At 38.7% G+C, this 25,788-nt stretch overlaps 1 protein-coding gene across 4 annotated transcripts in view; it reads right to left on the bottom strand.

Annotated features, from left to right (window-relative positions):
* The window catches only part of Nek11 (NIMA related kinase 11), a 267,941-nt gene that overhangs the window by 97,358 nt on the left and 144,795 nt on the right, over nucleotides 1–25,788 (bottom strand). For all 4 annotated transcript variants that reach the window (XM_010625448.2, XM_010625451.2, XM_010625449.2 and 1 more), the window contains 2 exons: nucleotides 21,494–21,651; nucleotides 481–541 (listed from right to left, as the gene is read on the bottom strand). In XM_010625448.2, coding sequence (XP_010623750.1) covers nucleotides 481–541; nucleotides 21,494–21,651 — 219 coding nt within the window. The remainder of the gene's footprint in view (nucleotides 1–480; nucleotides 542–21,493; nucleotides 21,652–25,788) is intronic.

The following is a 25,788-nucleotide window of genomic DNA, read 5'->3' as shown; positions in this document are numbered from 1 at the left end:
AAAAAAAAAAAAAAAAAAAAAAAGCTTTGTTTTTCGAACCAAATCTCTTCCAATAACTGACTGACCTTCAGAGAGATGGTCCTTTCAGCGTGACTGAACACAATCTGCATCTACAAGACAAGTTAGGTAGAAGAGATCCCTCTTCTGGGGACTGTAAATCTTACTACGCACTGCCAGGCCACCACTGGATCAGAGGAGCTGCCAAATTTCAATGGTTTCATTCTTGGAGACTGAAGGTCACTAATAATAACAATAATAATAATAACAACAACAATAAAAATAAGAATAAAAAATAAAAATTTTCTTTCACTTTCCTGGCCCATGAACCAGATACTCAACCTCTATTCGCCTCAGTTTTCCTCATCTGTAAAATGAAGAGGCTGGGCAAAATATCTATGATTCCTCCCAAGCTTTATACTTCTGGGCTAGTGCTGTGAAATCAGTACATATTACTGCAGTTTGGAACCTGAAGAAACTTACTGAGAGAGGTGCAACCCAGGACGCCCTCCAAACACCGGGCCAACGCTTCAATGTCACTGTCCTATTAAAACAGAAGAGAGATATTTACTTTCTCTGCATGGTCAAAGGATACTTAACCACACAGAAACATGTTCCCGCTACACTTAGACAAAACCAAAAACCTCACAAAAGTATGATTTTCAAAATTGTTTTACAAGTTTTAAAAGAACAGCCCCCCCTCTCCATATCAAGTTTAGATCTATCACTCTATTTTTTTTTATTTTTTTGGTACCAGGGATCAAACTCAGGTCCTTGGGCTTGTGAGGCAGGTGGCAGAACCACTGATCTAAATCCCTGGCCTTGGTCTTATGTTTTTAAGAGCATGTTAAAAGTTGAAACTTTTAATAGTAGTTTTGCCCAAAAAGTGAGATCATGAGTGATCCACATTTTCTCTTTTGTGTGTAGTCTTTTCCAAATTTTCACAGTAAACAAATTTGCTGTGGAAAATTTGTAAAAATAGCAAATGTTACCAGAATGAGAAAGAGGTTTTATTCCATCAATAATTTACTCTATACATCAGGAATCAGGTGAAGAATTTTCTGCCACTTCTTCTTCAGAAATTTATATATGGCCTTCAAGGTATCATCAATATAATAATTGTACCTCTCATCTCTCTTAATCCTCCATAAGACTCCAACATCCTCTATGAGAAGGGAAGGAATCCCACAACTGTATTTGATGACACATGTTGTCTTTGACGCAAAGCAAATATCCATACTCCAACTAGGAGCCTGGAAATAACCCAAAATATACCCTAATGATCTAGGAAAATGAGCCTGTTTTTTAGGTTTATAATTACCCTGCAGGAAATTAATAATTCATAGTTTACATGCTCCATTTCAAATCTAGCAACACATTTCACAGTGATGCCTGTTAATTTTAGAAAAATGTACAGTAATGTAATAGATTATATAAATGTACATAAATGTGTTGGATTTCATTTTAAAACATGAGGTAAGTTCTGGGAAGTTCCTTTTGTTTCCCCGCCCCCCATACTGGGGATTAAACTCAGGACCTTGTGCTTGCGAAGCAGGTGTGGTGCCACTGAGCTAAATCCACAGCTGGGCAGTTTCATTTTATATGTGAAGTAAAATCTAGCATCAGTTCATGCTGAGAATATAAAGTAAAAGCAATGGTTGAGGAAGGCATGCCTGTTAATGCTGGTCAATGAGGCCAGACTATTAAACCTTAGTGCCTAGCCCAGGAATAGAGTCAAGTAGGTACCAGGCATAGAAACAGAAGGTGGCAAAGTAGATTCTTTCCTTCATCTGCACACTTGTGTTCTGCAGACTTATAATGATAGCCTTGGATCAGAGAGAAACTCAGCAGAAAGGTGTCCTCTGCCAGAAGCAATATGTGCATGTACAGGTGAGGACACACTGTGGAAACTAGGGGGTTACCTTAGTTCATTTATACTATTCTAACAAAATATTATAGACTGGGTAACTTATACAGGAGCATATTACACGAACATATTTTTCATCATTCTACAGGCTTAGAAGTCCAAGGTCAAGGCACTAGCAGATTTGGTTGGTGGTTAGGGCCAGTTTCCTTGTTTATGAATGATACTTTCTTGTGTCCTCACAAGGTAGAAGAGAGTTTTGCCTGGGCCTATTTTATAAGGGCAACAATCTACTCATGAAGGCAGATCACTTGCAGAAGGTTCCAGAACCTTACATCACCACAGTGTAATTATATTAGAAGTCATGAAAAACAAGCAGACCATAGAAGGAGCTGATTCAGATGATAGTTAAGAAAGCTTCTAGTTCTAAAATTCTGTTGTTCTGGTTAAGGAGGTAAATGGACAATGAGAATGACAGATTGCTTTCAAGTGTGGCTACAACAATTTCTTCCATCCCTACGCCATTCCTCACATAAAGAGGTATCTCCTGAACTTGCTGGGAAAATTGGTTTGGCCCATAGAATGCAGCAGAAATGATGCTGTGTGACTTCTACAAAGTAAGCCTTGAGGAGCAAAGCCATACAGCTTCCATTTTCACTCCCTTGGTAACCAACAACCATGGAAAGAAGTTCAGGCTATCACACTGGAGAGACCACATGGTGAAAAGCTCTGAAGCATCAGAATTCTGGGAGGAAAAGAGGTCTGGGGAGCCAACAGCTGCACTGACTGTAAGATGTGCAGGCCAGACTCCTTATTACCTAATCACCTCCCATTGTGATCACCATGCGATGGTGAAGCCATCTTAGGCCCCCACACTAAACTCCCAGAAAAAAACAAAACAAAACATGGGAGTGACTTTAAACAATATCACATGGAGCAGATGACAACCCCTAGAATCATAAAAACAACAAATCATTGTTTTAATCACTAAGGTTTTGTGTGTGTGTGTGTGTACTGGGAATTGAACTCAGGACCTTGTGCTTAAAGGCAGGCACAATGCCACTGAGTTAAATCCCCAGCCCTAACCCACCAAGTTTGGGGAGCTTTTTTTGCACAACAAAAGATAACTGACACTAAACAAACTGGGGCTATTTATGAAGCACTTTCTATTTTTTAAAATATTTTTATGGGTACATTTTAGATATACAATACAGTTACATTCATCATTGGGATCTTGTACCTTTACATGACATATCTTGGTTCTTATTTTTCCCCCATTCCCCTAGCCTCCCTTCCCCGCTCCACCCTTCCCTATTTACAAAGACTTTGTTTCCATTTTTTCCTTTTCTTTTATTTTTTCTCTTCCCTTTTTACTTTTCCCCTACCCCTCCCACTTGCCCAATACCTTTAGAACTTTTCTTCCTATTACAAAATATCACTTATACATTTTGACCCTATTTACACTTTTAGTTTATCACACTAGAGAAACTATATGGTATTTACACATTTGCCCTATTAATTTCACTTAAGAATGTCTTCAATGTATATCCACTTAGCTATAAATATCTCTAGTTTTTCAATCTTTATGGCTCAGTACTCCATTTTATTAAAAAACAAAACAAAACACATCTTCTTTATCCAGTCTTCAGTTGATGGGCAATTGGGCTGTTTCCAAGTTTTAGCTATTACAAACTGTGCCACTATAAACATGGGTGCACATATATCACTGTGGTGTGATTCTTTTAATTCTTTTGGGAAGATGCCCAGCAGGGCAATAGCTGGGTCAAATGGGACTTCCAATCCTAGTTGTTTAAGGTATCTCCATATTGATTTCCACAGTGGTTGCAACAGTCTGCACTCCCATCAACAATGAAGAAGTGTTCCTTTTTCCCCACAACACTACCAACTTTGTTACTGGTTGATTTCTTGATAGCAGCCATTCTTTCTGGGGTGAGGTGGAATCTCCGTGTTGTTTTCATCTTCATCTCTCAAATGACCAGGGATGTTGAATATTTTTTCATATATTTGCTGCTTTTACTTCTTTGCCTGAGAAATGTCTGTTCATTTCAGATGCCCATTTTTGAATTGGATCTTTATATTTGAGGGGCCTTATTTTTTGAGTTCTTTATGTATTCTAGATAGTAGACCTTTGTCTGAGGAGCAGCTGGTAAAATTTTTTCCCATATTGTAGGATGTCTCTTAGCTCTGTTGGTAGTTTCTCATGCAAGCACTTTACAGTTTTTTATATCCCTGGAACCTAGCACAGGGTAATGAGAAAGGCTAAATGCACAATTGTGCACATCTCTTTTAGCTTCTTCAATGTGTAATAAAGCGAGACAGAAGAGTGGCATCTAGTCCTTAGGCAGCAGTCTACCTCCAGCTAGATAGTGGGGCTCTCCCCTTTCAACATGTGTAATTTCTGAGAAAGTCAAGGGAAAAAAATACTGAAAAACATACTGCTTCATAATTCTGTGGTCTCAGCCATGTAAATTGTACAGCAAGGAAAGTCATAATCTCTACTTTACACAGGGCTCTTAGGAGAAATGAATGAAAATAATAATTTACAAAACCTTTAATCTTACATATGGCTCATTGGAAATACCAAATGAATTGAAGAAGACAGTTAGGTAGGATGAGATAAGATGGGAGAGGGACAGACACAGAATATTAAAGATTCCAAGTCACTGTGCCTGCCACAGAACATGAAGATTCTCAGTAGGTGTTTAAATTGCAACGACACAACAGAAACAGTAAGACTCAGATACAGGGCTGTAGGAAGCATGTGTATGACTGGGAAACATAATTTGTATCTTCCTAATGCAAAGACTAGGGTATGGGGAGAGCAGAAATAATCCTAATACTACTGAATAAATGGATGATTGAATGAATATTAATGTATTAATCTCTCAATATGTGTTACTGTTGTACCAATACATGTACCAAGTCATTTAAAGTATATGAGGTGGTATTGTTATCCATTTAACAGTTAAGAAAATTAGGGCTTGAACATCTTCCATAATATGACCAAAGTTGCATAACTAGTAAGACGTGAAAGAGACATTTATGTCTCCAGAGCCTAATCTCTTCTTAGTCTTCTTAGTAAGTAACCCATACACATAGAAAAAGGCCGAGCTCTTGACCCAGAGGAGTTCACAGTGTTGTTGAGGAACTGAGATGCAAATTCATAATGCAGCCAGGGGACAAAGGCAGCAAAGGAGGCCCTGCCTGAAGAGGAATGAATTCTTCAACAGGGACTTCCAACCCCAGTTCTGCTGAGTGGCTTAGGGGAGAACATCAGTTCTCTGGCTAAACATGGCTTTGTCAGGAGGCACTCACACAGTGGAGCAAGCAGATGGCGTTACAGGACTGTGGGCCCTTGGACCTCTGCCATCTTCCCTTCTGGACCCTGTGGACCATGGATCCAAAGGTCATGGACAATGACTGAGCTGAACTGATATTCCCAGCAAGGGGCGAGTCATGTTTTATCTCTAAGCTGCAAACAGTGGTATAAAGACTAAAACTGCCAATTGTACCTATTTAAAACTTTTTGACATTCTGAAACAATTCTAGACTTGTATAAAAGTTTCAAAGACAGTATAAAATTTCCATATACCCTTCACCCTGATGGTAATTTTTAAAGTGTTTATCATTTTCTCACCTGTACACAACAGGGTTTCTCAATTTAGCACTACTGACATTTGAGAACAGATACTTCTGTCTAATACACTGTAGTTTGTTTAGCAGCATCAGTGGCCTCAAAACCCTAGATCCCGGAAAGTCTTTTCCGTCACACTACTCCAACCCCTGGTTAGTTTGTGAAAACCAAAAATATCCTGAGACAATGTCAAACCTCTATGGTGGGCAAAATGTCTCCTGGTTGAGACTGAACTATCTGTCTGTCTGTCTGTCTATCTCCTCACATATGTTTCTACTGGCAAACTCTGGAATAATTTAAAGATCAACAGAAATGATATTAATGGTTATAAGCTACAAAACAGAATACAATGCCAACTGTATGTTTTAATATTTAAATGAAACTTTATTTTGAAAAAGAGGCAATTCGTAATGAAGATTAGAATCTACATTTTTAAAAATTAAATAAAAATCAAGGAAAGGCAACCAACTCTCAGTGTTTCTGAAATTATTATTTATTTGAATATGAACTACTACAGCAACAGAAGACACCCACTATATGAAAAGGTAGAACAATGGAAGCAAATAGCGAGCCTTTCTAAGGATATATCCTGATACTCTGCCCCATGTATGCACATTAGCAGAGATCTGGTCATGGAAAACATCTATGATGAGCATATTATAGCTGGTACGATGTTTAGATTACACTTTTGGATGGAAATTTTATATTTCTTTATTGTTTCACAATTTAAATTTAAATTGAATTTTTCTGGAGTTAAGCAGCCTGAGAGAGCAACTGCATATCAGCTGATGCCAAATTACAGTGCTACCAGCCTTCAGTCATCTTAGCCTAAGCCTGGGATGCCAGAATTTCACAAGCTCTGAAGATAACAAAATAGCTCCTTCAGGGGATTTAGCTCAGTGGTTCCACCACCTGCCTCAAAAGCTCAAGGATCCAAATTTGATCCCCAGTTCAAAAAAAAAAAAAAAGCCCCTTAACTTATTTAGATTTCTTCTCCTGTGATAATTGGCCCTTATTTAGGAGGAAAGCATCTTAGAAGTATGAGGAACTCTTGTAAGATTCAACTCTGAAAAGTTGACCCCCTGATTCAAGTTCAGTCAAAGATCCAGGTTTTTTCAGAAACAAAAGTGGTCGTCACTTGGCTGATGAATTAGATATTGCTTCTAAGGAGGGAAGGATAGCTGTTTTCAATAGGTCCAGTCAGACTCATGACAGATATGCTAACTATTAATGTCTGTCTAGCAGCCATAGAAAGAGCGACAATATATGAAATCACCTCCCCCTTGAAACAGTATTTATATATATATCCACTCTAAATATTCTTTTTTTTGTACCAGGGATCAAACTCGGGACCTTGCACTTGTGAGGCAGACAGTGGTGCCACTGAACTAAATCCCCATTCACAATATTCATTTATTTTTGCAAATGGAGGATATAGAATATCATCAAAGAAAATATATTACTCCAAATACTACACACACACACACACACACACACACACACACACACACACACACACAGTGTTGTCTGTATAGATCTGCTCTTTACCTATTTTAGATCTTATTATATATGTATGTATGGTATACCTGTGTTTATTTTTTGGATATCTGAGATATACTACACATATATCTGAGATATACTACAGATGTATGATATATATCTATATCTATATCTATTTGTTTGTATTTGTGAAAATTCCAAAGAAATATAATTTTATAGCTGGACAATATTGCACAGTAAAATCATATTCCATGTGTGTGTCTATAGCCCTATGATTAGGCGGCTAAGTGGCTTTCCTTTTATTGTGTGATAAATATTACTATAATGACTGTTTACAGATGTTTACTTCACGCCACTTGGAAATGGAATTACTGAGGCAATGAGTCTGAACATTTAGAAACTCTCCTCTTTCTCTGTCACGCCTTTTGCTCCACACTCGCATCCCAAGAACCATATTCTCTACACAATGAGTTACAAAGCCTTTTACTTTTTTTATCCCCTTCTCCACTAAAATCTGTTGTATTTCAAGGAAAGATGCAAGGGATACATTAAATCCAAAATGAATATAAGGCTCGTTCATTATCTCTCAGAATATGTGCATTTCATAAGGAATATAACTTCCTATCAGGGGAATTAATTTCTAGCAGCAGAAGTTTAGGCAGCAACAAGCAGGCATACCAAAAGAGGAAACTGGCTGAGACCCTCACAGGGTTGTAAAAATCACACTGCATGGATCTTCACTTAGTTATCAAGTAGTTCTACTTTACTAAATTGTCTAGGTTACCTCCCCACTTTACAGAAAGTCATGTTTGAAGACTTAATTCCCACACTTAATTCTTGCCAAAGCTTTTTTTTTTTTTGCAAAGCTTTCCTCCAAGGTAGCTGACTGTGCAGCCTCTGCATCTCTCTGCCTTTCTCTCCTGGCTTTCTTTCTTGGCTTACAGGTAATCTATTATGAAGTTATTTTCTGCTTCCTTTGAGATGACCCCCCCCAAACTGACATAGTATCACACAGCCACCCCAAAATGGAGCTTTTTTTTTTTATTAAACCCAGAACCTGTACACTGAGCTATATCCCCAGCCCTTTAAAAAACTTTTCATTTTGAGACAGGGTCTCACTAAATCACTAAGTTGCCCAGGGTAAAGCTCATGCTTGCAACTCTTCTGTCTCAGCCTCCCAGAATTACAGGCAGCACTACCATGGGGCTTTCTTTGATGGGATAGTCATCATAAACCTGCAGGGAAACTTTTTGTTGCTGCCTCCAGAGAAAATTCTCCTTTTAAAAGATGGGCATACTGTGGGTTGAAACCTAAGAAAAAGCTTTCCTGCCCATGATCACAACAATGGCCATACAAATCAGCCACTGCAGAGCATGCGATTGTTTGGGGGAAAGGTGGTAAGGGGGCTGTCACATATTCTGTGGAATAGGTGTCAGGCTTAATTTCTCATCCCAAATATAGCTTTGTGCTTATTAGTCTCTCTCAGGCTTTCCTTGTCTCACAGTAGGATTTTTTTCCTGGGGGATAATTCACTGTTCTTCTCAATCCTTATTCTAGTAGCCCCCAAAGTTATATATATTACAGATATTGTGATCCTTGAGAAACTGGATCCTTTATTGTGTAGGTTGCAGATTAATTTGTATAAATTGAAGTTTCCAGTTGGTCACTTTGATACTGTGAATCCTGCATATACTGGAAATCAAAAGTTTAATTTAAATGTTAGCTTTGTATTAATATTTTTTAATGTTCTGAAACCTTCAATTAGGAAATAAAAAAAATCTGTGATTGCCAAACACTTCTATTGTTTTGATCAACTTATTATTGATATAATTAAGAAATTTGGACTTCTGGAAAACAAAAATCTTCCAACCATTAAAAATTCAGCAATATAAAAAGCAATTTTCCAGTCCAGGAAGATTTTATACAAGAATTATTTTGTTTTAATTTAATCCTCTGCCAGACACAATGGACCAGATTCTCAAAAATACTCACATATGGGGCCGGGGATTTAGCTCAGCGGTTCGGTGGCCTGCCTCACAAGCACAAGGACCTGAGTTCAATCCCCGGTACCAAAAAACAAGACAAAACAAAACAAAAAAACAACTCACATATGGATGCTCAATAACAGAACATGGTAGTAAAAACAGTCACCAAGCCGATTTAGTTATACTTACAGCTACACAGCATCTTATACTTCATCATTTGTTCTTAAGAGGCAAACCCTAAATACATTCATTTGTGCATGTAAAGCATTATTTCATTGCTTTAGTCTGTGAAAACCCAAACTTTGATAGGAAAGCTGACAATATAAAGTTGTATTTTTGAAAACATAGCCCCACAGTCATGTATCATATTGACATATCAACATTCCTTCAAAAAATAATCCTATTTATCATCTACATCACTTAGGACAATTTCAGCTACAAGTCACTAACAATCTACATAAAATAGTTAAAACAAAAAATTTTACTATATTACTTTTTCAAGACACAGCTTAGTAAGAGCACAGACTTTAGTATTAGCTAGCTGGAGTTTAAGTCAAGCCCTGCCTTTGCAGTCCTGTGTTTTGAAAAAATTACCTACCCTATCTATTCCTCTATTTTCCCTTCATTAAAATAGTCTGCTGGAAGAATCAAATAGGTTAGCATTTTAAAGTACAAAGATCTATGCCTGGCATTTTTTATGCTAAATAAAAGGTCCCAAAATGGCTGTTGAGCATATAACCAGCATGTACAGCATCCTGAAGTGAATTCAGTTTAACTTTCTGTTCATATTGTTGGAAGGGATAAGAGCAACCGAAGCAATCTTCATCTGAGGCAGTTTGTTTCTCAAACTGTTGCTGACAGTTAACTTACCTGAGAGACTCTGCTCATGCAGCACCACTCACACGACAACTAAGCCTAGTGAAAAAGATGAAGCAATGAAGGAAGAGCAGTTCTGCAACACAAATTAGGGAACAACTAGTGAGAAGCTACTCATGGAAGAAGCCTTGTACAAAAGATGTGCCCAAGTCTAAGGATGCTTAGCCATTATCTTCTGCACAGGTTAACATGCAGAGGAAAGAGCCAAAGAAAGGCAAGAAAGGCAGACATAAGAAACTGCATCCCTCTCTCCTTCATCTTCCACACTGAATGTCTTCCTCTTGCTAAAAGAGTTAACAGAAAAAATAAATATAAGTTGGGGGAGGGAATCATTTGGTGAAGAAAACCATTGAGTAAGCCTGAAACTTAGAGTTGGAAATGATAAACCCATGTGTGAGGGTTTAGTTAAAAAGTTAGATAAAGGGAAACCACTTATATAGTTTTTGTTGAAGCTGAATATATAGATAAATAAGGGAAAGATCTAGCAATGATACCTGCAAAATTATAACTGCATTCAGTATTGTGTCTGGTGGCTAATAAATGTCAATATATGAATAAACAAGTGTATGAATGAAGGTACCCATCTTCCATAAACTTGTTTAGGATAAGAGTTCAATTTGGGCACCAACAATCTCTCAGAGATTACATGTCTATCTTTAGATAGATGGTCTGAAGAGCCTCCAGGAGAATTATTCTGCTTGTTGGTCCTTCACCTTGAAGCAGTGAAAATGCAACTATCTGCCTCTATCTGGTCTCCTCAGCCCTCTCCTGGCTGGTGGGCTAGTGCTGACTTCCCAAGGCATATCCAGAGAAAGCAAGTAGCTACCAACATACACACTGACAGCTTCATAGTTACAGAAGGGTATCTTATGTTTCCAGTGGCTGGAACCTGTTCTGAGTGAGTAGAAGGGATACATAGATGCCTTCATGGTATGCTGTAGGATCCAACACCATGTTCCCTGTCTGCTGAATTGAGCAGGCACAGATCTGCAGATACAAGCTCAAAGTGGGAATAATCTTCTATGATGGCTCCAGCCACAGAAAAGTGCTCAGTTGAGCGTCATTTTCCTGAGGCCCTAGGCATACTGTCACACTCATTTGTCCCTTAGGTCAGTGGATGTTCTGGTATGAAGAAGCTGATTTCTTGCACCTCTTGGTCACTTCTCCTTTCAAAACTATTCTTCTCTTCTCTTCATCCATGTTCATTCTGGACCCAAGTTTTCTTCCTGAGAGATCTCACTTGAACGGACGCAGGACTTCCATGAAGCTGCAAAGCCAGGCACTGGCCACAAGCAGCCTTCAGGTGGCCTCCATGCAAGCTGAGAACTTATGTGGCCCATATATGTATAAGAATATTGCCACTCAGTTATAGTTAAAAAATAATTTTCTTTTCTTGATGGCAATGCTGATGTTGTACTGTTTTTATTGAGATAAAATTTGCCTAACACTGAGGTACACAGATCATAGGTGTACAACTCTGTGAGCTTTCAAAAGAGCATATGCCTGGATAGCCAACATCCAAACAAGATGAAGAACTGTCACCCTCAGCAGTAATCCTGGTTCCAGCAGTAACCAAGCCCTTTGCATCATGACTACTGAGATCTGAGTGTCTGGATGACTGAATGTGGTAAACTGGGGAATGAGTTCCCTAGTTTCTCCTTCAGAAGGCACCCCTTTCTCAAAGCAAACTCTTTCATTTTAGAGGTTGAAAGGTGGGATCTTGCTGTTTCCTCTGATGCTCTCAAAGCATCCTTCTTATTGTCCTGATTCAAAGCTCTTGACTTCTTTTTTAATGTTATTTTATTTTATTTTTTTATTTTTTTAGCAACCAAGTTCTCCTCTGCTCTAAGTTTGCAGGGTCCAACTTTCTAGGAATTTCCTTTCTGGTGAAACTCAAAATTTAAAATCACTCAATTATACTGTTGACTCTTGATTTTCAATGTAGATCTAGCTAAAAGAATATCCATGTTATGTCCCCAAGAGTATCCATGTTATAGACTGAATGTTGGGCTGGGCTGCTTTGAAAATGCCTCTACCAGGGTAGCCTACCACCTTTAATTCCAGGCTCCTACAAAGTCTCGGGACAAGAGAAAGATGTAGAAAAATTTCCTGCGAGAGTGCAACCCACATAACCTGAAGTCCAACTGCCAATGGAGTCTTTATTCTTAACTGAAACTTCCTAAGTCTGTTATTTCCTTTCTGCTTTATCAGCATTCTCATCTTTTGAGCTTTAATCAAAATCTTTCATCAAGCTTGGCTTACAGAATTCTAGGGCTTCTCCAGCCAGCACATCCAAACCTTTGTCTTCCTATGAGCCACTTTCATAGGTTTCTAAGCCACATGACCAGGCAACAATCACAGCGATGATCTCATTTCTCTGGTATCAAAATCTGTCTTAGTCACTTTCTTTGTTTCTGGGACAAAATACTTGGCCCCTGTAACTTAAAGGAGGAGAGGTTTATTTTGGCTCATATTTCATTCTGTATTCAGCTGGCTCCAAGGCAGGATGGTGTGGTAGAGAAACATGGCAGAGGAAGAGCTGCTTACCTCATGGTGAACAGGAAGCAAAGTCAAGGGGGAGCTAGGGAGAGAGAAACACTCTTCCAGGTCATGCTCCCAGTAACTCACCTCTTCTGGCCAGACCCCACCTCCTAACACCAAGACAGCTATATCACCCCTAATCCAATCACCCTATGCAAGCCCTGTCTCTGAATACTTGAGGCTTGGGGAGACATGAAAATATAAACCATAACAGTAGGTCTTCCTACACCCTCCAAATGCCCATTTCCTCCACACTTCCCTTCTTTATTCCATGGTTGCTCGTATTTGTCTGTGTATTGTTTTATTGGCTATGTGTACCACTAGATTATATACTGTATCCATCCATTCATTTCTTCATTCATTTGTTCACATATTTCACAATATGGGCTGAGTATTTGCTCTGCACCAAACACTCTTCAAAGTGCTATGAATACTGCAATAAAAATACAATCTCTGTCCTATTGTCCAGGTGGGAGGGGGAGGGATCATCAATGAATGTGCAAGTAAACAAAGGTAAGTCTTCAGAGAACACAGAAGAATGAATTCTCAGGCCACTAGGTGCTATTTTATAGAAGGTGGGCAGATTGCTCCCCAATAAAATGACAGAGTAGCACAGGCTTGCAGCCAAGAGGGAGAAAATTACTTATGCATCCTCATGGGAGGGGAATTCTAGGCTTATCAAGGCTCAAAAACAGCTGGCATGTCCCACAAACAGGAAGATTAGTGGGACTGGAGTGAAGGGTGAGTCTCACAGTGACAAGAGGAAGGTAATGGTGATGAGGATGTGCTGAAGCCCATTTCACAGAGTTGGCTGTTTACTCTGAGTGAGATGGGGGATTTTTCACTGTCAGGTCAGCTATAAACTATTGTTAAAATCCACTTGGGAGGGGAAGTACAGGTACAAAGTTATGGTCTTTTCATACATACCTCAAAGGGCAAGCTAATAGATTTTTCTTACAAACTGGATGTGATTATGAGCGAAAGGGAGTGAGTCAAGTCAACTCAAGGGGAGCTAATGTGTATGGGACTGTGGTGTATAAAGTTGACATTACTTGAGGATGTCTTATTAGAGTGCACATAACCTCTAACTCTACTCCTAGGCAGACTGGATCCGTGAGACTAGAATTCTAGAGAGATAGAAATAATTCATGAAAACACATTGAAGAACTGCCACCCAATATATATATTTTTATATATACACACACACACACACGCACACACACACACACACACATATATACATACATATATATAGTGTGTGTGTTTACTATCCAAATATGTGTGGCTGGGATGTCCACAAAGAAGAAATTATGTCTGTTTGTTGACTATCATACATATCCAGTGTCTAAAACACTCAAATATGTGACATATAAATGAATAGTCCAGTAACAACACATCTACTTTCTTTTCCTCCCATTGCATTATTCAGCAATTACCAAATCTACTTTTCTGCAAACTGTATCCACAACAGCCCTGGAAAACGTCATTAAGTTGTAGGAACCAGAATACCAAGGTGACCGTACCATTTTCTACACACTCATATATACCTTTAACAACTCGGTTAGATGATCTCATTAGAAGTCAAGCCCTTGTTTATATGCATTTATAATTCATGGGGAAGCAGAGGATGCTGCTTAGCACAAAGCCAGAGGACAGAGCTGGTGGTACCTCTGTGGGGGCTGCTCTGGAATCAGGAAGCTAAGATTATAACTCCTATCTCACCTCTCATGGTTGCCTTTTGCCCTAAAATGTGTGCAGTAATGGGGAACACAGTGACATCTTCAAAATTCAAACTGCACACAAGCCTTTCCCTCTGCACCCTTAACACTAAATGCCTCTGTTGCTGAATTCAAAATTTCTGAAATGTGACTGTCAATGTGTCTACATCTCACTGCTAATGCCTTGTTTACTATGGCATTATTAAAACCTTCTAACTGCCTCTGCCTCTTATTAATACCCAGATTCACATCAAGTCAGAGTCTGCAGGGTAGCTTTAGGGTTTCAAAGACAATCTTAGGTATCTAATGACAGAATTTGTAGGATGTTTTAGGTTACAGTTTGAAAAGAGAAGAAAAAAGAAAGTGGGGCAGATGGACTGGTGCCATGGTACCTACCCAACAATGCAAGGTAATGGATTTTCCAGGTGCTGGTGGCCTCTGCTGCACCCCATGCCCAGAATTCCAGCAGCACGGACAACAGGAAGCTGCTTGAAGCAATCCCTTCCATTTATTCTTGATTGACTACTTAATCTCTATATAGTATTTGCCCAATAGTTTAGGGATAAGAATTCTGCTAATTTAAGAGACGCTTAATGGGACAAACAAGAAAGAACTTTCAAATTCCAAAAGGAAGCCTTGGAAATTCACACCTATTTACTGAAGATTACTATTTATAATCCCACAGAGTAAATAGACATTTGGACCTGTGTTTTAAACATGATTTTAAATCCTCAGATTATAGTCCATTGTCACACATTTTGCAGTGTCCCTGAGGTCCTAAGCACCTCCTTTTCTTCTCATTTACTAATTTCTACATTAAGTCATATACTTATTCCAAATATCTAATAGTTGTGTCAATGCATATTTGCTTGTTTGAATGCCAGGTCTGCCATTGGACAGGTGCTCTTTCTGTTCCTTAGTTTTTTAAATTTGTGAAATAGATTAGAAGATATAGACCACATATGCCTCGAGATTAGCAGGTTACAGAGAAAGGACAGCACCTCCAACAATGTCTTGATGGGCCACATCCCTTTCTCCTAGGCTGGGCAGGAGTTTTAAAGTCACAGCTTAAGATAAAATCAATTATACACAATTAAATGGTATCTATGCCTCTTTTTCAGCTAATACAATAAAATTAATTTTCTCCATAAAATTGAATAATGAAATAGTTATAGAGATATTATAGAGTAAAAGTGATATACCTTGACATTTTTCTGTTTGCAACGGCTATTTAGAACAGTTTTCATATTTTTTGCTAGCATTTTTTATTTTGTTTTGGGGTTTTTTTTTTGTACTGTATGGTCAGAAAGAGGCCTGAAGCTCTCACAGGAAACAGCAGCCAACTCTCACTAACCTCGGTTTTTATTAGGCACATGCATGATACTTCTATGAGAATAAACAGTTAGCTTCTTACCGATTATCTCTAGCAAAGCATTAGAAAATATTTTTATGAAGACCCAGTTCTAGTTATTCATATACTTTCTCAAAACAGACCATTCCCAGAACGTTATAGGATTGTTCTCAAGACTGTCTGCAGCCTTGACCTTCTCAGTCTTAACTCCGTGTGTGGAACCACGACTGCAGCTCTTCCAATCCGTGTCTCAACGCATCCTTCTCCTCTACCTCCCCCCACTCCAGTAGCAGCACAGCACCACGCAGGGCATCTCACTGCACACCAGTGTCCTCTTGCTCGTGTACCAGTTGGGCCTCTGCTCAACCATCAACAGGGAGGCCATGGGCTGTGACCTTACCACTCTCACACTGAAAGGAAAATAGAGACTTGAATTCTTGCTCAATTCGGCTTTGTCTGTATCCATCCTATTATCTCCTTTTCCATCTAGGTTTTGGTATTAGAATAAGAGGTGTTAGGATGATCCACAAAGCAGTGAATCTAAATTTAAAAGATGTAGGGACAAAGGCCTTTCATAAAGTCCATTGTACTACGTTCCACAGGAAGATTTCGCTGGTCACAGAATGACCAGTAATGTACTGTTTTATCACAGATAATAGACAGCAGAGAAGGAGGGGGAAGAACGATGATAATAATGAGGAGAATGGGGCCAGGGGTGGTAAGTGGCCCATCGAAGTCTCTCCTTGGAGCCGTGCACACTGAGTCTACACAAGGCTGGTCACCTGGGAGGACACACCGAACAGGTAGTGTCCATTGAACACTTTAGCCAGGCCAGCTGCTTTGTAGTTTTGGACACAGCTCAGGGGGGACGCTGATGGAGAAGTGTCTATAGATTGCAATAGCGAGGCAGTCTGCTCCTCAGAGATGATTGACAAAAAGTGTTTCCTCTCACGATTGAAGTTAAATGAGTTAGGTCAGATCAGGCGAAAGAGCTGGTAACTCTGGGATTCAAGAGTTTTAGCATCTTCTATAAGAAGGCACAGTAGAAGGAGAAATCTGCTTCATATAAGAGATTAACTTTCACAATTCAGCATTTTTCCTAGAACTGGTAAAACTTTTGCCTTTTACATAGCTCAGTAATTCTGTTACGTAAAAGAGGTCTTGGTATAGTGTCAGCTAATCCAATGGCCCCAACTATTCCCTCACTCCTAATAAATTTCCTGAATCATCAGTGGTGGGGGAAGGACTATCACTGTGCAGAGGAAAGACTATTTGAGGGTGGCTAAAAGAGAGTTTAGCTCTGCTACTTATGAGCTCTGTGGGTTTGGAAAAATCAGCTTCCTGAACCTTAGTTTCTTCCTATGCAAAGCTGGGATATCACAGAAGTTTCATCTTTCAAGGGGCATGAGTTTTAAAGTCAGCACTTGTGATAAAATCAATTGTACAAAACATCCTTAGCTACTATTTCTGTTTCAAACACCAAACGAGGTAATTGACTCGCACTGAGGGACTATGCTGTACAGAAAACTCATATTTTTAAATCTGTCAGTCTAGGGCAACAATTCAAAAAACAAGAGATTTATAATCTGATGAACAGGAATGGAGATGCAGTCAGGCGCTGGGCATTTACATCCTGCAGCTCATTCTTACTCTGGAGCATTCATGTTTTGATTGAAAAGTGAGATGGAGTTCCTAAAATCCCTGACTCAAGCCCTTTCTTTTCTTCCACTCTACTTTATCCCTCACCTTTATGCTCTCCCTTGTTAGAATCCATCTAGTTAAATTTGAGTTTGATGCAGTTCACCTAAAATACATGCATCAGAGTCACTGTAAGAACTAAATAAAATATTTCATCAGTGGCAGCTATGAGGTGTAGCAGGAGAGAGCCTGCTACAAGGAGCATAGGGAGCTGACAGAACTTCCCCTGGCCAGGCAGCCTCCACGATCCACCTAGGGTTTGTAGGAGAGGAGGATCCACCCACGCGGCTCTCTAAACTACACCTGTGCCAGCTCAAGGGACTCCAGGGCCAGGCAACTGCTGCCTAGTCTACATTCTGCAACCCCGAAGCCAGAGACGTCCCCCTGGGGTACCCTATCAGCCTGGCAGTCTTTTTTCAGGTCACTTCAGTCCAAGGTTCTTAGCCAGTCTTTCCCTCCCCCTTCTTCCCTGCCCTTCCCCTTCCCTCCTCTTCCCTTTCCTTTCCATTTCCCCTTCCTTCTCTTCCCTTCCTGTTTTTTCTTTCTTCCTTCCTTCCCTCCTCCTCCTCCTTTTCCTCTTTTTCTTCCCCTCAAATGGCCACAAAATGATTTGCAGTTCTACCCACCTATTTCACAAGTATTTCCCTTTCATTTCTAAGCATATCTTGTTATCTGCCTCCCAGAGGTTCAGAACCAACCCAAAATACGAAGTACTGAGACACAAGGAATGTTCTGGGAATGTTAGCAATCAATGTAATAATAATTATTATCTGATTTAAAAGAATGACTCCACTAACAGCAAAGCTGTGAGACATCTCCCCTCATGATGGTCTGATCCAAGGCTTCTCAAGAGAACCTCAGGCCTTACCTACCCTTCATCCAGTCCTCTGTTCCTGTGATAATGTTCAAGAAAAAAGAACACCTTTATTTTTCCTAATGCTTCACTGCAGTGAGAGAATTTCAAATCGACAAAAGATTTGAGAACTTCTGAATCACCTAGGGAAAAAATGGTCCTCTGTGATTCTTTTCACCAAGAACAAACAGCAGGGTTCTGAGGCACCCTCTTAGCAAAAGCTTCAGTGAAAACCACATTCATTAAGCAGAGTCTTTGCTGAGCGAGTTCCTGCCATGTCATTATTGTTGACCTTGTATGTGTATTACAGATATACCTGGGCCAATATTAGTCTAGGAGAGGAAAATGGTGGTCAAAGTAGTAAAGGAAAGACAACAAAATTAATGAAACACCCAACTTGAAGCCCTAAGAACTCTCCTTTAGAGCACACAAAACACTTTTGAGAGACAGGTGGTGCCATGGAGAACCCTGCTGTGATGGCGGCTATCAACTCCATTCTCCTCTTATCTGAGAGGCTGGTTCCAATTTGGAGAGCACAAACTTCACAGAGAAGGTAGCAACAATATTATAATGGCTTTTGATGAAGGTGTTATTGATGGTTCACTTATCACAGCAGAGAAATGACTGGCAATCAATAGCAATTATGAACTTAATAAAATTGTGTTTTTGAGACACCACTGCTGAAAAGATTGTTAGGGTTGGTAAAAGGACTCAATAATTAATCACAATAAATCTGAGTCTGTTTTTCTTTCTGAAAGCACTTCCTCCATCAAAATATGATTCCCATCTGAAGAAAAAGGCATCAACTTTAATCTGATTGCTCACATAACAGCCATGGTATGATGACCTCATAGGCACACCGTAGCATGTTCAGGGTCAAGAGCAAGACTAGGGGCAGGAAAGAAGGTAATATCGTAGAGATGGCTGCAATCCACAAGGTCAACAGTGACTAGGGTCTCAGTGCTAAGTTTGCAAGTATAATGAATTACTGTGTTGCTAAGAAAAGAATTCCAAAAGGAAGAACCAACACCAATCACAATCCCACACCAACTACTTTTGGGGAGCGAAAATTTATATTGAATTAGTACTAAGAACAATAACAACAACAACATCAACAAAGGGGCTTGTAATTACGTGTCTCCGATACAAATTACTTTATTGTGATTTGTACTCCTATTACACCAAGTCTATGTTAGGTCAATATACCTCATGTAGTAGAGGAAACACTGGCTCAGGAATATGACTGTCTTGGCCCTGACATGGTTCTAACATGTCCGTAGCTGTTGTACCCACAGGCAAGTTACTTCTCTCTCAGATACCATTATGGCTTGTATCTAGATATTCTCCCAAAGCCACATGGTGGGGCTTTTTGGAGGTGGTTGGACCTAGGTTGTATGAATATGGATTAAGGGTGTGTGATAACTAAGTTGGTTTTGCATAGTTATGGGTGTGGATAATGAGAAGGCCCACACTAGGAATGGGTAGCAATGCCCAAAAGGCTTATAGTCTGGATGAGATAAAAGAGAGAGGGAATCTAGCTATTGCTGCTGCTTCTTTGCTTACTGCCTCTTGGCTGCCCTGCCATGGACTGTTTCTCCTCTTCTATGTCCCTTTGCCATGGCACCCTGCCTTGGAGCCAGCCAACCATAGAATGAAACCTCAAACAGTAAGCCAAAATAAACCTTTCCTCCTTTAACTTGTGGGACTCAGGTATTTTGTTTCAGCAATGAGAGAAGTAACTAAGACAGTGTCTTCATCTGGAAAACAGGAAAATAAGGATAATGACCCAATTGGATTCATTGAGACAAAATGCCATCATGGATATACAAAGGTTTAACATCTTGCCTAAACAGATTAATTTAAAGTCAATCAAACTCTGTCCTACAACATGTGACAGATACATAGCTCAGAGAACAAAATCACTACCTTATATTTATCATGGGCCTTACAACATAAGGAGAGTTTTTTTCATAATAAAATTGCAAAATCTCATTTTAACATTAAAGATTTTTGGAAGTATAAAAGGGACACATGATGGTTGGGTAACTTTGTAATAGTAACAGTTAAATTATTGTTGCTTATTAAGTAAAAAATAAGTTCTGGCACTATTCTAAATACTTTATACTAATTAACATTAAAACCACTGTTTGAGGTAAGAATGACTATTCTCCCATTTCACAGGTTACAAAACCGAAGCACAATGAAGTTTAGTAATTTGTTCAAGGTTATAAAAGTGCAAATGACAAAGATACCAGACATCTGATTTCCAAGCTTTTGTTATAACAATTATACCCAAGTTGGTAGTATTCCTAGGGCTGGCAAAGTTCTATTTATTGACCTAAGGCTGTTTGCAATATATTTCATTCATGTGGCTCAGTTGGCTGTGTTTTATTTTTTTAAACTCTTAAATTACAATAGAAAATAAAATTTTACCTCTTGATGCTGTGAGCAAAACTTGAGTATGTATTTTGTATATCATGTGTTTTCACAAAAGGCACAGAATAAAATTTCTTTTTCTTTTTTTGGTACCAGGGATTGAACTCAGGACCTTGCACTTGCGAAGCAGGCAGCAGAACCACTGAGCTAAATCCCTGGCTCCAGAATGAAATTTCTGTAATACTGTAATAATATTTGTTTTAGTTACAGTGGGCCCTTGAATGATGAACTCAATTTATGCACAAGGGCTGGTTGTAATTCAAGGTGGTTGTAAAATACTTATAATTTGTTTTGAATCTCCCAAAGCACCTCTTAAGTAATATTTTCATAATAAAAAACTAATTTGACTAACACCTTTAGCAACACTAGCTTCCGTATACAAATCTTTTTTCTTTTTTGGTACCGGGGATCGAACTCGGGTCCTTGTGCTTGCAAGGCAGGCCACCGAACCGCTGAGCTAAATCCCCGGCTCCTTATACAAATCTTTTCTGTGCAAGATTGTCAAGATTCTGGATTTTATCATGCTGTACATATGACAGATTGGTCACACAAACTACTCTCATATTTCTCCACAATTTCCTTCTTCTTTTTGATTGTGAGTGCTTTCTTGACCTTCCCTTCCTTCCTTAGCTTCTTTTCTAGCTTTTTGGGGGCCATTTTGATAGCAGTAACTGTATAAAGCACTGACCAAGATCACATCCACAAATACGTGCACCTGGGCTCATACTGACACATATGCTTACATTTGCTTTTCTGGCATCATGAGTCTTTGTTTACAACCATGACATTCAGGTCATAACTCAATATTTTGGTCATAAGAACAAACTAAAATTCCAGTTATAACCTAAATTGTTCATATGTGAGGCTTGTCGTAACTCGACAGTCCACTGTATTTGTATTACTTTTATAATTAAGACTCAAAAATCTGATTACAAGGTAAACAAGTATATTGAAAAATCCCATTTTCCCTGTACAACACTCTTGCAGTTCCACTACTTTCAGCAGGAAATAGCCGGTACCTGTTGATTTGTTCTGTACGTAGGTTCAGATCCCTCAACCTGGACCTCTCCCTTTGGTCCTAAGGACACTGTTTCTTCTTGCTCTTCACTCTCTTCAGAACAGGAATCAAATACATCAGCATAATACTCTTCAGCCACAAGAGGGTCTTCTGGGATCTCTGAAATAAAGTATAAGTAACTATCTCAGCCATTGCAATACAAAGCTAGGATCCTCTGTGTTTTCCCAGAGGTGTACGTTTGTTTGCACTAACAAAGCTTCAGTCAAGTGTAGGGCTGAGTGATAGCTTCCTGAACTCAGCAAAATGAAACCAATTGTGGAAAGGAAGAGTACTTTCATTTGCAGTTACTTTTTGAAGGTAGGAGAATAAAGTTATGAAACAAGAAAAAAATGATCTATTTTAAAGTCCTTGCACTTGGAAAAATTAATCCTTACTAAGAATGAGATGTAGGAGCAAAAGAAGGACAAGATACCTTGGCAGGGGGGCTCTATTACACAAAAAGTTTTTAGCAGAGTCAATTCTAATGAAACTATGTCAGTATTATTCTCAAAGTCTCTATTTAAAGAAAATGTTAGTAGTGAGATAAAAACAATGGGTAGGATATATACCAAAGGAATTTTGGTAAGGTGGGGGAAATACCACAATTCTTTTATAAAGGCTATGACAGCTTTTGAAGTGGACTTCATTCTGGCTGGTCCTACAACCCCAGTTACTTGATGCAACATCTTTAGTGACTAAAGTAGAAGTGATTCTTATAACCATCTCCAACAAAGAAAGGACAAGAATGGATCACAGTGAAGCATAGCAATATAAATTTTATAATTCTTAATGGAGACCTAGAAAGAGAGAAACATCTTTGGGTTGGGAGAGGAATAAATTATATAATGATACTCTACCAACAGAAAGTACTGGCACATTTATTTATTTACTTACTTTCTTATTTAGGTTTTTACTCATCTTCTTTCTTGTCTTTTTTCCAGTTTTTGTTTTTTATTAGCACAGGTTTGCATTACATAATGATTTCATTCCTTGTGGGGAATTAGTATATGTACATACACACCTTGATTCTTTATTTTATCCCCTTTCCCTCCTCTCCCTCCCTATTCCCCCTTCTGCTGATTCTCTTCCCAAGTGAAAAAGATATAACTCCCCACTTCCTATGATCTATCTTTTAATATGCTCTTTATTTATATTTTGGGTTTCTCATATAAGATAAACCATAAGATAAGCTTATGTATCTGACTTGTTTCATAAATACAAGTTCTTTATCCATTCATCTGTTGATGGACATATAAGTCTCTTCAAAGATATAACTATTATGAATTGTACTGCTATAAACGTGGGTATGCGCATATCACTGTAATATAATGTATTTAATTCTTTCAAGAGGATACCTCAAATAGAATTCCTACTTTTAGTTTTATGAGGAATCTCCACATTAATCTCCAGTGGCTGTACTAGTTTATATTCCCACCAACAATGTAGAACAGTTGCTTTTTCCCCATAGCCTGTCAAGCATTTTAGACTTTGCAATACTCTCTGAACTCATAAACAAAATTATTCTCCTAAATTATAATACAAAATGCTGTTTTTCAATCTATTTATTCTGTTTTCTCCCAAGAGGATAAGAATCAAGGTTGGAAATCTGCCTGTATTATCTTCTATATAAAAGTCTGGATGAGATTCTTAAACTTAATGAGCTCCTTTTTGTCCAATACAATTTACATAAGCCAAGTAGCTATGAAGATTCAATAGTAAGATGCTTATGAAACCATCTTTGTATAGGAAAACTTCATAAAAATGTTCACTCAATTTCTTCATCTGTACAAATTACCTTTATATTGACTAACTCCAGAACTCTTTGAAAATAAAGTACTCAGTGGATGTAGAATTCCCTGTCAAGAGAGAGAAGACTTTAAAATCTATGTTTTTTATGGTTTTGTTTTGTTTTTTTGTTTTTTTTGTTTGTTTGGTTTTTTGAGACAGGGTCTCACTATGTAGTTGAGACTGACCTGGAACTCACTAAGTAGCCCAGGCTGGTGTCAAACTCACAGTGATCCTCCTGCCTCAGCCTCCCGAGTGCTGGGATTACAGGTGTGTGCCACCACGCCCAGCCCTAAATTCTATGTTTTCTAACTAAAACAGATGAGGTTATACAGTAGAATAAATCATCTCAAAAGATAAAATTACATATATTCAATCCACTTTGCCAGAACTGAGGAAATGGCACGTTGAGGAGCCTGTACATTTACTATTTCATCACAGTTTGTTTTCCCTTCAAACTGACTCTCAGTTGAGCACCAGGTGAGAAAAAGGATTTGTAAGAAGGAGCAACGTCTTAGTAAAAAAATGTATTCAACTCACATTCTGAAGGACAAGACTATCACAATATGAGAAGTATACGGAAATCAAAATCCACTGAAAGTTCTCTAGTTTTGCCATCAAAGAGGGGCATGTGTTGGGTGGAACAGCACATAGAACCACAATTTTCCTATGTTCTCCTCTGTTTTAGCCTTCCCTTCCACCTTCCTTAATTTCAATCTCTGTGTCTCTTTTAGAGTTGCCTATAATCTCTCCTTTTCATTGCTTCCTTGTACTTTCTCTCCCTCTCCCTGGCTCTCTCTCCTCCCTCTCTCTTCTCTCCTGCCCTCCCTCTCTCCTTTGTAGTACCTTTCAATTCCATCTGCTAACTTGCAGAACAGACTGGGATGAGTGCTTTGATATTTCTTAAGTAAGTGCCACTGCCTTGGTGTAGCTCATTTTTAAAGGGAAAAGTCAAAAGAAATGTAAGTCTGTTTAAACTCCGTTTGTCAAGCTTCACGTTTCTGTAAGTGGGTGCAGTTTAAAGCCTTGTTAGGCTAAGGATCATTTCTCCTGTCTGTGATAAACAGTTTTAATTTCCTCACACCCTGAAGTCAGCTTCATAACAAATGCCCTGAAGTGGCATTCCAGATCTCCCCTGTGCTGGGTGTTATGGAAGGAATCCAGAGTGGTCATCCAAGCTTGGGACACCCATGTTACAAACTGGTGCGGAGAAAAAGAGAAGTGATCATCCTTTTTCAGGTGATATTTGTCAGACTCTTCAATGAAGGTCCAAATAAAATCCTTTTCTCTAGGATTAAAGTGAACAGCAGGATGCAGGCAGGACTTGTTAAAACACATGGTTCTGGAACGCATACCCCCAAAGCTGTTGATTGGGGAGGTGTGGGTGGGGCCTGAAAATTTTTATTTCTAATAAGTTGTAGGGGTTGCTGGTGCTGTAGGCTCAGGCAACACCCTCTGAGAACCAATGCTATAAGATGCAACCAGTTCAAGAAAAAGAAGTATCATATAGTATTATGTAGAAACTATAATAAGACATAATATTTATACTATCTCTACACCTTCAAATCTATCTTTGTTAAAGATAAAACACAAACAGAAATAAACTTTATTTTAGAAGAGCTTGAATTGTGCTATTATTGTCTTAACTACTTACAATCTTAACTACTTACTTAACTACTTACAATCTCAATGTAGCAATAAGTAAAGAGATGATCCCCATTTTATTAATAAGGAAGCACAAAACTAAAGGTGAACAGTCACAAGCTATAGCATCTGCATAATACTGCACATTCTATTTTTTAATTTTTTTTCCTCATTGAGTTTATTGGTACATTTTAGGTATACAGTACAGTTACATTCATTATTGGGATCTTGTACCTTTACGTGACAGGTCTTGTTTCTCATTTTTTCCCCTTGTCCCTGCCCTCCCTTCACCCCTTCCACCCCTCCCCCTTTACGAACACTTTATTTACATTTTTTTCATTTTCTCATATTTTTTTCTTTTCCCTTATTACCTTTCCCCTACCCTTCCCACTTTCCCTACACCTTTAGCCCTTTTCTTCCTATTTCACATTGTCAATCATCTCATTAGGATCTTATGTACTATTATAGTTTTTCACACCAGAGAAACTATTAGGCATTTACTGCACATTTTAAAAGCACATTTATATCCACTATTCCATCTGATCACTACAAAGACTCTTCAAGTTAGAGTAGGAGGGCATTTTTTTCTGACCACTTTTTGGATAAGGAAAGTGAGGCTCAGACAGGGTAATAACTAACCAGAGGTTACACAGCTGCATACATGTAGGACATGAGAATGCAAATGACCTAAATCATGTATTTCATTCACCAAATCAGTGCTTTTTATGTTTAGTTAGGAATTTTTATCTTTACTTGTCAAACTATTTTAAAGTATGAGTATCTTCCCAGTAACTCTGAAAGACACTGGAAAAGGGAAAGAGTTTTGAC

The sequence above is a fragment of the Fukomys damarensis genome, unplaced genomic scaffold (assembly GCF_012274545.1).
Source record: "Fukomys damarensis isolate Sample0158 unplaced genomic scaffold, DMR_v1.0_HiC HiC_scaffold_37, whole genome shotgun sequence".
Lineage (NCBI taxonomy): Eukaryota > Metazoa > Chordata > Mammalia > Rodentia > Bathyergidae > Fukomys > Fukomys damarensis.
Note: the sequence above shows the minus strand (reverse complement) of the source record. Positions and strands in the feature narration are given on the sequence as shown.